This window comes from Pinus tabuliformis, chromosome 1_2, assembly GCF_031772625.1.
Source record: "Pinus tabuliformis cultivar Carrire ecotype Pingquan chromosome 1_2, CPIR1, whole genome shotgun sequence".
NCBI classification, from domain to species: domain Eukaryota; kingdom Viridiplantae; phylum Streptophyta; class Pinopsida; order Pinales; family Pinaceae; genus Pinus; species Pinus tabuliformis.
The window spans coordinates 237,313,495-237,326,141 of NC_142298.1; the positions used below are offsets into that span (position 1 = coordinate 237,313,495).

General features: G+C 36.7%; 1 protein-coding gene across 3 annotated transcripts in view; it reads left to right on the forward strand.

The window, feature by feature from the left end:
- Positions 1-12,058, forward strand: part of LOC149205257 (adenine phosphoribosyltransferase) — a 155,141-nt gene extending 143,083 nt beyond the window's left edge. For 2 of the 3 annotated variants that reach the window (XR_016252437.1, XR_016252436.1), the window contains one exon: positions 11,435-11,610. Coding sequence is in view for 1 of the 3 variants with exons in the window: in XM_089394966.1 (XP_089251092.1) it covers positions 11,435-11,617 (183 nt within the window). In the remaining 2 variants the exon portion in view is untranslated. Of the gene's footprint in view, positions 1-11,434 lie in introns of all 3 variants that reach the window. The other variant, XM_089394966.1, reaches the window with a different exon arrangement.
- The last annotated feature ends 589 nt before the right edge of the window (positions 12,059-12,647 follow it).

Below are 12,647 nucleotides of genomic sequence, written 5' to 3' on the forward strand. Positions count from 1 at the left end.
TGTTTTTTCCTTCAATCATTGCTCCCTTTGCTATAAATAAGACGGAGGTTGGTGTGCACATACACCATTGTATTTACCCTGGACTGCTCAATACTATTTTTCAAACTGTCCAAATTCCAATTCATTCTCCAATTCCTCTCACAACAAGAGGATGAAGTAACGTGAGAGAGGCGCCTCAAGGCTAACTGTTGGTATGCTGCCCCATGAGTTGCCCGCCAAGCATATGGCTTATTAGATCCCTATCTTTGAGCACTTCATAACATTCAAATCTCTCAATGCTAGTGGAGACCTCTATGAAGCCCCTCTCCGCCTCGTCAAGGGATGCATCCTTTCTCCCATGTGAAATCTCACCATCCATGTGAGGAGGGAATTGTTAAGTTTAGGTATGTTCTATGCTTAGAGCAATTTATTTTAATTTTCACAGTTAGCTCAATATCTTTTCCAGATTGGCAATCACATCAACATTAAAGTAAACTGCAGATAGAACATAAACATAAATTGCAGAAGACAAGCCAAGGCAATAGGACACAAGATGTGGCGCTAGCCAGGGACAAACCCCAATGTGGGGAAACCCTTCGTCGATTCTTCTTATATGATCTTCAATAGTTCAACACAGAGAGAGAGAGAGATAATACATTTACAACAGAAGTCAACACTTTGACTTATCTAGATAAGAGCATAGATCATCTCTAAGAAGATGATACATGAGATCAATTGAAGACATGCTGCTTCAACTGATTCTCCAAGGTGACTCCTTCACCTATCATCGTGCTGCATCTTGTCATCACGCTGCACATCACCGTGCTGCACCCATCATCACAATGCTACATCTCATCATGCTTCATCAATCATGACAGTACCCATCACTGTACTGCATCATGTACCATCATGTGCCATTGCTACACCTTGTTTTGCCACCATGTGCTTGCTGCACCTTCCTTACCATACTGTTGCCCCAAATGCTATTGCAGCACTATGTCTTGTTGCTGTCCCAATTGCTATTTCAACACTATGTCTTGCTTCTGTCCCAATTGATATTGCAGCACTATGCCTTGCTGCTTCTTTCATATTGCTGTTCTTCACCTTTTAGTTGCTGTGACCATCATGATTGGTTAGGGCACCAAACACTGTTGTAACAGTCCTTCAATAGTCAACAAAACAACCCTTAAATCTGCGGTCCTCCTTGTGTAGGTGTTCTCCACTTCATTGAAGGTGTAGGGCACAAGATAGCCCTCAAATCTGCCTACGCTACCCTTGGTTGTGGTGGTATGGCCTGTGGCCTACCACACAACAATCCTGTAGGTTTACAACAGCCTTCACAAGGGTTTATCCCACACAAAATAGTCCTTAAACAACTGTGGTTTAACCTCCAGCCCTGCGGCCTTCTCTACTCATCAACCAGCCCTTCAACGCATTAGAAACAACCCTTAAACATGCCCTAGAACAGTCTGTTGTACCTCAGCAACTCAGCCTCCCCTTTAGGAATGCCCACGCTGTCCTTAAGCTGTCTCTCCTTGCTGCGGTTAGGGCATTTCTCTTTGCTGCGGCTAAGTCTACTAAACCTGCGGTTAGGGCTCTTTAAGGCCTCCACATGACAACGGATCTTGCTGCGTATAGAAGCTCTCCTAAACAGTGGTAGATCTCCCTTCTTTGCTGTGGTTAGGGCATCCTTTAGGCAACGTATAAGGGCAGGTTTGGGCAGCGTATAGGAGCCCCTTTAGGCTGTGTATAGGAGCCTCTTTATTGTGGCCAGATCTCCTTCATGACTGCGTTTTAGGCTTCCTCTGGACAACATATAGCTAGGGCATCATTATCATCTTCATGTTTGCGTTTTAGACCTTTCTCTGGACAGCGTATGGCTAGGGCATCCTTCTTGACCTGTGATTAGGGCTTCATCCTCTTAGATTTCTCTTGCCACTAAAACCCAAAACAAGTGGAGAGAAATCAAGAGTGAAGTGTGTGTCTAAATGACTATCAAGTCATCTCCTTTTATACTAAAACGTTGAGCACATGAGGGGTTTATTTGGTTGCTGGCCGACCTTGACATATTGTCTTATAACACATATAAATTCATAACTCCATGAATACTTATCAGAATCAGATGATCTTTAGATCAATCCTACACCTCTCAATGAGAGGGATCCAAGAAAAATATTAGTTGCCATAAATAAGATGACTCACATGGAGCTTGGCCCTAGTTGCCAATTTTAACAGGAATCTATGTGAAGGTCCACCATTGAGCCAAACATTGTTGTAGTATTTGGGATTCAATGAATGAGCCAAGCTATACAAAGATGTGCAATTATTATCCCACTTGTTGTTAATAATATCTTGTATGGTGGTGAAAAAGGTTTCTATTGATGTCTCATACTCAAGGCACTAATTTTGTAAAATAATGGTCTTCATGAACTCTAATCATGGAATCCCACCCTTCATAAGCCTCTCATAAGATGGCCTGGTCCATATCTACAAACTGCAACAAATAGATGATAGGGTCAATGATATTAATGGTAATATCTGCCCTCTCCTACCAATCATCATCTAACACTATATCGTTGACCTTTTTTGATAAAGCTTGATTTGTCTTTCTTTTAAAAGACCGAAACTCTGAAATAACCATGACTTCCCTCAACCTCTTAAGCATGATGACTGAGGCGACAAACCACGTATTTGCAATCTTCAACAATAATAAATGTGTGTAATCTTTATTGATTGTGAGTGCATTGGTATGGTTTTGTACAAAATTGTGGAAATGCCATGCATCTTCAATAAGATTTATGATCCATGTCACACCCAAAATAGTAGATTTAAGTGTTAAATTAAAAGAATGAACAATGCAAGGTGTCCAAAATATTTGTGGATATTTAGCTTCCACAATTATGCTAGTAGTCTTGCAAAGAGGCACATTATTTCTAATAATTTGCACACAAGAATCAACACCTACATCTTCAATAACTGTAATGAATAACTCACCCATATATTGTGCATCCTTGTATTTTCCAAGAGCATCCACCATTTGCAAGAACACTGGTCCATTCACGGAAGACTCCATGAAGTTGATGAATGGATAATATGCTGTATTTGTTCATCCATTGGAAGCAACACTAACAACTAGATGAGGGCCAAGATGATTTAATAGAGGCTCTAGCATTTTATGTACCTCCTCTTTTGCCTTAACCAACAATGTGGTTCTAAGCTTTCGTGAACCATGTAGAAATAACTCGAAATTTGCAGCTGCTAATGAAATCACACTGAAATCAAAAGACACATTTCTTTTACTAAATTATGCGGAAGGGACACTAACATTAGAAACGCATGCAATCATTCAATCACAAGGAACACAATTTTTACTAGGGAACTCGACTGGGAAAAACCCCTCCTTTGTTTGTATTATATTAGAGGAGAAAAATGATCTATTACAATGATAGCTTCAATCCTTGAAGCTCAATCTGCACTGCAATACTGATATCCTCTAGAAAATATTGACCCTGTACTTGCTTTGCCTGAACTCACTCTGCTTGCACTCGCTTTGCCTGCACTTGTGTTTCCGCACTCTCTCTACCTACACTTACTCCTATTTCCTTGCGCAATTATGAGGAAATTAGCTCATCTTATACATGCAAACTCTGTACGCTCAATAGTATACAATAATAAATACAATTATGCCTTTTCCCTCCACTTAACTAAGCAATTCGAATTGCATGCGTGACTAGGACTATTTTTAGTAAATTGACAAGTTAACTGAGAGATTAGTGAGTTAACAACAGTAACAACTACTCAACTCAACTCACATTGACTCTAATCTAGACTAGAGCTTAGATAACTGAGTTTCACTAAATATAACTCCACTAGATTGGTAGATCTTAGCAATCAACCCATGCACAACTCTACTTCTTGCCCACAAATTCGAATTAACTGATTTCACTAAGTGACTGGGCCATGTCACTCCTGCTAACTGCAACTCAAGTCATCCTGCTGAAGTGGAAATTCAAATTTCTCCATTTGACTAAGGCACAAGTCAAATGAAACATTATATTGCTACAATTTAACACTCCCTCTTAGCAAGAAAATGATTCTTAGAAGAACCCTGTCCACTTGGGTCTGTCTTCAACTCTACCAAGTTCTTTGCTGCTGCAGCTTTTCCCTCTGAACTAGAAGACTTTTCTGCCTTCTTCTGCGGAACCTGATCTGAAGACTTGTTCTTTCCCACAATGCTCTGTGAGTCCATCACCTCTCTATTTTGTGCACAACTTACCTTGCTGCTCAAGGTTGCTCCCTCTAAAACCATGCATCTCTAGCTCCACAATCTGCCAATATCAATAATCACAACTCCTTTTTGTGTCTCTAAACATTGGCTCACTGATCTGCCCACTAGCTGCCTTCTAGCTCCATTAAGAAGTCTGCACATAAGGTCTTCTGCATCTGCCTTAAACTAGGGCTCCATCAATCTGCCTCCTAATAGTCCATGGCTCCTTTCATGCGTACTGTACTTGAGGTCTTCAAGCTGCTGCATACTGCATACGAAAGTCACTGTTCACAACTACGTTTGTGAACAATGCCTAGCTTTCTAGATCTACCATATGTCTATGACATATCAATTGCTATTGTCACTCTTCTTAGGGATTTTAGATCTGCCCACATACAGTCACTCCTTGACTGATCTAGGGCTCCAAAGAACACTGCCCTATTTTTGCAATTTGTTCCTCAAATTGCCCAGATCTAGGGCTCTTTAGATCTGCCCTCTTTTCTCTGATTTCTTATACAAACTGATCTTTGTGTGCTGGTCCTTATTCTGCTCACTGCTCTGTCCTCAGTTCGTAAACTGACATGATTCCTACACTTGTAGAATTCCTGCACCACAAATCTGCTATTTGAAATTTCTTGGAGAGAGGATTAGGACCCTGGTTTCTATGCAGTTTTCGATAGCTCTGATACCATGTAGGAATAACTTGAAATTTGCAGCTGTTAATGAAATCACACTGAAATCAAAAGACAAATTTCTTCTACTAAATTATGCAGAATGATAAATGACAATAGAAACACGCAATCATTCAATCACAAGGAACACAATTTTTACTAGGGAACCCAACTGGGAAAAACTCATTCTCTGTGTTTGTATTATATCAGATGAGAAAAATGATCTATTACAATGAGAGCTTCAATCCTTGAAGCTCAATCTGCGCTGCAATACTAATCTCCTCCTGAGTTTGCTCTGGAAAATACTGAGTCTGCACTTGCTATGCCTGCACTCATGCTGCTTGTACTTGCTCTACCTGCATTCGCTCCTATTTCCTTGTGCAATTATGAGGAAATTAGCTCATCTTCTACATGCAAACTTTGTACACTCAAGAGTATACAATAATAAATACAATTATGCTTTTTCTCTCCACTCAACTAGGCAATTCGAATTGCATACTCATGACTAGGACTATTTTTACTAAATTGGCTAGTTAATTGAGAGATCAGTGAGTTAACAATAGTTACAACTACTCAACTGAACTCACACTGATTCTATTCTAGACTAGAGGTCAGATAACTGAGTTTCACTAAATATAACTCCACTAGATTGCTAGATCTTACCAATCAACCCATGCACAAGTCTACTTCTTGCCCAAAAACTTGAATTGATTGACTTAACTAAGTGGCTTGGCCATGTCACTCCTGCTAACTGCAACTCATGTCATCTTGCTGAAGTGGAAATTCAAATATCTCCTTTTGACTAAGGCACAAGTCAAATGAAGTCTTTTCTTGCTACAATTTAACAAACCAAGAGGCACATACCTAATTGGAGCCCTTTGAACTAAAACTCGAAACATCTCAATAAACAAAGGAGACCATGCAACATTAACTGAAATAAAGCTGAGATAAAAAAAAAACCCAATGTAAGATCAATCTCATATTTCCTCTCTTGCTGAAATATCTTGTCCATTGGACCAATTGCGTTCTTATTTGCTACTTGAACTGCAGTTCCACTCCCAAATGGATAATTGCTAGATGATTTCCTCAAGAATGGAAGAGGATCCTCATTCTTGGTTTTCCTACATGCTGCTGCCACCTTCCCCAAGTAAATATTGTCCTCTCCTTCCAGTTCTCTTCATTTCGATGTACTCACTCCTGGACATAGTCCAATTCCACAAGATGTACCCAACATATGGCTGTTAACTCGGTACTAGATGCTTTTAAATTGATTATGACGATAACCACATGACCGAAGAACAGTTCCTCCCCCTTTTAACTTGGCCCTGGGCCCTTGATTTTTTGTAACATGGTTCCACAATGTATACTTGCTCTTGAGCCTGTTGTCTTGCTAAACCAATGTTTTTTCAGCATTTGAAGCTGCACTTGCAGCTCCACTTCCAACAGGTGGAACATTAGCAGATTCTGATGAAATTGAAAGAGGGGGCACAGCATCAGTATCGACATTCCTCCCTTTCCTTTACCTTTTCCAGCGTCCCTTGATGATTGAGTTATGATATCTGCGAAATGATTAAGAAAATGCTTTGCTGTAGAAAAATATTGAAAACTGCTGGACGAATATACTTGACTAACACTTGGAATCCCATCAACACTGCACAATAACCCTCAGCTGCACTCCAAAATGCCTTAAGACTTCCAACCTGTTGAATGTAATAAGATGAAATGATGGACAAATTAGTTTTTTTTGACCTGCAGGCTGCTTTTTGGAGGGACATGTGTCCGAATCACAAGACATAGTGAGGGCATTTGTCAGATGCACATTTGGCACACGTCCAGTGAATGGGAGATGTGCCAACCACGTCCAACACGTCTTCAAGACACTGTCTCCGACACGCTCGACTCGTGACATGTTGCTCATATGGACAGTCAAGGTAGCGTACAACCCCTAAGGACACCCTTTGAGACTGGAAAAGCACCAGTTCGAGTAGATGCCTCTAGCAGTGCGAGGGCTAGATGGTCTATAATTATTAGGCAGGTCTGCTGATGCAGACTTGCTTGATAAGGGCATGGGGTAAAATGTATAACTGACATTGGTAAAATCTGAGTTATTACAAATCCTATTAGACATGCCTCTTCAACCTAATTACTAGCTTAACTAACCATTATCTATGATTATTATCTTTTACATTATATTTATATTATTTATATATTTTATTCGTTACATTGCCTCCTTCCTCAAAAAGCTTTGTCCTCAAAGCTTGTCGATGAAAAAGGCTTGATCTCCTTTTCGGCTTCGAAAGTCTCTCTCTCTTGGAACAGTCATCTTCGTCGATACAAGCTGATATGATCTTCTTAGCGACAAACAAAATTGTCGCACTGAGAAGGGATCAGACCATCCTAGATTAATCTTCTGTATAGCATTCTGATCACTAAAACTTTGTAACGACTTGTCCTCGTAGCACTGGGTTGAGGTTACATTACTCTTTTTTGGAACATTAGTTTGTTGTTTCTGTTCTGATTGGTTCAAATATGTAGCATAGTTGATTTGTCTGTTCTCATGATTTGGATGCCGATATGGAACCTTTTTTGTTTGATTTTTCCTTACTGGGCATGTGCCAATTTTTATATTTTCTTCTGGCGAAGATGTTGTTGAGTTGGTTATGAAACGTTCACTGGGGATGTTCATTGTTTGAACTGCAACATCCAAGCGCGTGTTTTCTTCAACTTGCTCATCTTCTTCCTGAGTTGTGACATTCACTGAATCGATATTTGTTGTTTTGTCATCTACTTGAATTCCTACATTTGATGCTTCCTTCTTGATAAGTTGTTGGACCTGGCTTTCTAATGACTTCTTATCCTTCTTAAGTTTCTTAATTTGTGTCAGCAATCTTTCGCTATGGTTTTTAAATCGATAAACTTCTTCATTTTTATCAACATTGATTTTGTCAATTTCTTTTTGCATATTTTGTAATACCTTTTTACCTTCTTGAGACATTACTTTTGAAATATCTAAGATATCTTCTGGTGTTACTGAATTTGGTTTTAGTGTAAAATCTTGGAACGTTATTTTCTTCTTCTTGTAAGAAAATGTTAAAAACTTTTTCTTAGTATTTAGAATAAAGGAACCTAAAGTTTCCATCCAAGGTAAACCCAAAATAATGTCCCCTTGATTGTTCCATAGGGTCTGAACTGAGAATTGTGATACAAATGTATAATCTTCAATGTTTAACGGTAAATTGGCTATGTCATATATTTTATTGCGAAAAAGGTCTAATTCTAATTTTTCAGTTATATTTGACTCTGGAATCACTAGTTGGTTTGCGATTTTAGGTGTTATATAATTTGCATCTTCTGCCGGAGAAATAGAAATAATAACATCTTTTCCTGCGAGAGTTCCTTTAATGTTAAATAACGCTTTACCATCTCTAGGTGCGGTTTCTGGGAATCTTATGGCCTTCATTTTTGTATTAGACTCTATTTTTGCTTCTTGAATATTAATTTTTTTTTTTTTTAAATTACTTTTTTTTAATAATTTTTTTTCAAGAATTTATTTATTTATTTTTTTCTATTTTTTTTTTATTATGATATATTCTCTCTCCTTTTTTTTTTCCCTCTCTTTTTATATAATTTCTTCTTTTTTTTTTTGGTATATATTCTTTTAATCTATAAAATATATTTCCACTTCTCTCTTATAAAAATCTAATATATATATATATATTTCAAATATTCTCTTCTTCTTCTTCTTCTTTTTTTGTTCACTCTATTGATAAAATTTTATATAACAATAATTTTTTTTAATATATATAATTATAAATTATATATATTATATAATTTTAATTTATATATATTATAAAATTATAATTATATGAAACTATATATACTTTTTTGAGACCCAATTTTCCTTTTATATGTAACTATATAAGGCTTATATAGTAATTTTTTTAATTATAATAATATTTTTTTTTTGAAAATTTGGATGAGTCCCGACTCTTGGTACAGTCACAATCTTTAGATTTGAACAATTTAAATTATTTAGATCACACCCTTTTTCTCCAATGTTATCAAAATATCGTTTACTTTTAGAATACCACGGGCTATTACCATGGGTTGTTTTTAAAACCTCATGTAAAAAGTAATAGTAATATTTACGTTTCAAGTAAGAGCTTTTGTATCTTGTTTTTTCTTTAACTTTTAAAATACCATGGGCTTACCATGGGTTGTTTTTAAAACCTCCGTTAAAATGTTCTCCACGTAAAAAGATTCCTTTTGTTTTTGTTTTTTTTTCCTTTTAACTTTTTAAAATACCATGGGTTGTTTTTAAAACTGTGGGCTTCTCCACGTAAAAAGTTTTAAATATACTTGAAAAGATTCCCGCTTATCTTTATTATGCACTTTTATCAATAAAGTAAAACCCTTATATATATATATATATATAAAGTAAAACCCTTATATATTTTTTTTGTTTGGAATATATTATTTCCTTTCCTCTTTTCTTCTTTATTCTTTATTATTTTTATTTTTATTTTTCTAAATAGTAGCAAATGGCCAAAGACCTAAAAAATGGAGAATCTCCCAATGTGTGGCGAAACGCTTCAATTATGACAGCAACAAGGTTGATGATAAGTTGATAGCCAAAGGCCTGGTGATCAGCCAAACGTGGCTCTGATACCACATGAAGCGAACAAAGTTCCTTCTTAACATTAATTACTCCAAAAGACTTGGAATATTAAATTATCCATTAAGGATATAAATATTATATTAAATATGTGAATAAGAATAAGAATGATGATTTACAAATGAGAACGAGAGGCTTGCTTATATACCAAGCAAGTGTCTCTTCATGAAGAGTCATGTCCTATTAGACATGCCTCTTCAACCTAATTACTAGCTTAACTAACCATTATTTATGATTATTATCTTTTACATTATATTTATATTATTTATATATTTTATTCGTTACATTGATTATGACGATAACCACATGACCGAAGAACAGTTCCTCCCCCTTTTAACTTGGCCCTGGGCCCTTGATTTTTTGTAACATGGTTCCACAATGTATACTTGCTCTTGAGCCTGTTGTCTTGCTAAACCAATGTTTTTTCAGCATTTGAAGCTGCACTTGCAGCTCCACTTCCAACAGGTGGAACATTAGCAGATTCTGATGAAATTGAAAGAGGGGGCACAGCATCAGTATCGACATTCCTCCCTTTCCTTTACCTTTTCCAGCGTCCCTTGATGATTGAGTTATGATATCTGCGAAATGATTAAGAAAATGCTTTGCTGTAGAAAAATATTGAAAACTGCTGGACGAATATACTTGACTAACACTTGGAATCCCATCAACACTGCACAATAACCCTCAGCTGCACTCCAAAATGCCTTAAGACTTCCAACCTGTTGAATGTAATAAGATGAAATGATTGACAAATTAGTTTTTTTTGACCTGCAGGCTGCTTTTTGGAGGGACATGTGTCCGAATCACAAGACATAGTGAGGGCATTTGTCAGATGCACATTTGGCACACGTCCAGTGAATGGGAGATGTGCCAACCACGTCCAACACGTCTTCAAGACACTGTCTCCGACACGCTCGACTCGTGACATGTTGCTCATATGGACAGTCAAGGTAGCGTACAACCCCTAAGGACACCCTTTGAGACTGGAAAAGCACCAGTTCGAGTAGATGCCTCTAGCAGTGCGAGGGCTAGATGGTCTATAATTATTAGGCAGGTCTGCTGATGCAGACTTGCTTGATAAGGGCATGGGGTAAAATGTATAACTGACATTGGTAAAATCTGAGTTATTACAAATCCTATAGGGCTCATACATATTAGTTCAAAATCCTTAGTGCACTGATTTACAATTTAGTAAAGTACAATGCAGTTTGCAATGAATACTGTAAAATAGTGGTTCGAGGTACCATCAAAATGTTTGCTCACTACCAATTACGAGGCATTCTTTATTGATTATACTGTGCAATAGTGGATCGAAGTACCGTCAAAATGATTGCTCATTTGCGTCAGCCTCTCCTTATAGCTTGAAATAAGGTATTTACATTTTCTGAGTTTCTACAACACAGGATGGAAATTTATCAATTGTTCAGAAACACAGCAGAAAGACTAGCGTGAGGAAAGATACTATGCTATTTCTTAAAAATATTGCATATTGGGCTCTAATCATCAAATCAAAATAATTTGATAATTCCAATCTCTAGAGTTGCTAGAATGGAATGAGTTTTTATTAGTTAACTGCTTCCAAACATCAGCCCATGAGATTTAAAAGGAAATGGGTCATATTTAGAGATAGCGATGACTACAGTGTTGGAATCTCCCTTGGCTAAAAAGGTAGACCATAAAGCAGCAATGGAATGAGTTCCCTGATATTATGCATTCAGATTTCTATTTTTCCTCTTTCTCGATAAACAATGTTCTGAGGTATTTCGTATTTCGAGTGTATTAATATTTTAGCATGTCTTGTATAACTTTGCCTTTTGTGTGCATGGCTTCTTGTTGTGACAGGGGCCTCTCCGTGAAACCATTATGGCTATTCAGAAAGAAATTAGCGATGGAGAATTGATACGGGACTGCTTACAACTCGGTGCAGCTGATGTGAAGGGTCTATTACAGGTTGTCAAAGATATGATCATTAGGCTTTTGGCAGCATCGTCATCGCGACAAGGATCTTCACATGCAGAGCTTTAGTTTTCTACATCTAGATTTATCCTTCTATCGGCTCATAAAAATAAAAATCAACCATGGAAGTATGACGTGTTCTAAGATCAGGGGCATACAACTTATTGCTTTGTTCCCGGAATTTACAACCAGAACATTTGGTTCTGCCAAGTATGTTTAGCTATGCCAAGGAATCTTTAGTAACATTACGTTCGTTGTCTTTAGATGGTCCAAATTATGACGAGGAAATGCTTATGTATGGAAGTTTGAGCAAAGTTTTGTTTTGAATGGTATATTGATAAACTCATCCGCTTGTAGCGTGATTGGTAAATTGACTTTTGCATCATCTCAAAGATAGGCCGAACGTTAGGCCCAACGGTTAGTTGATAACGAACACGTGTTTTTTGCTCTATGAAAATTCAGCTATTGGGAAAAATACTTACAAAAGGATCCGGTGATTCTTAATTATCATACAGCAGAGTCTACATATTCATAAGTTACGTTTCACATGCATATTATTTGCAAGGAAGGATACTAAATTATATTAGATTATATTATAGTAGATTTGCAAGGAAGGATACTAAATTATATTATATATCATACAGCAGAGTCTACATATTCATAAGTTACGTTTCACATGCATATTATTTGCAATTATTTGCAAGGAAGGATAATAAATTATATTATAGTAGATTTGCAAGGAAGGATACTAAATTATATTATATTATAGTAATACAGTGAGGTGACTTTTTATTTTTCAGGTTTTGTTTAAAATCCGGTTATTTATTTATTTAATTTTTGGGAAAATCATGGTTTTAAGTTGTTATATTTGCATAAGCAGAATGAAAGGTTTTTTTTTTGAAGTATTGAATTTATTTTTGTATTAAAAAATGTAATTTAAATAATAGAACTTTGTGATCTCACCAAGTTTTGGATTTTGGCAAAAAAAAAAAAAAAGGTTAAAATGTCATTTTGTTAGTCTATGTTGATTTCATTCTAAAAATCATATTGTTTTCGCAAATACATGATTTTGAGGCTCATGCTCTAATGACAATGTTAG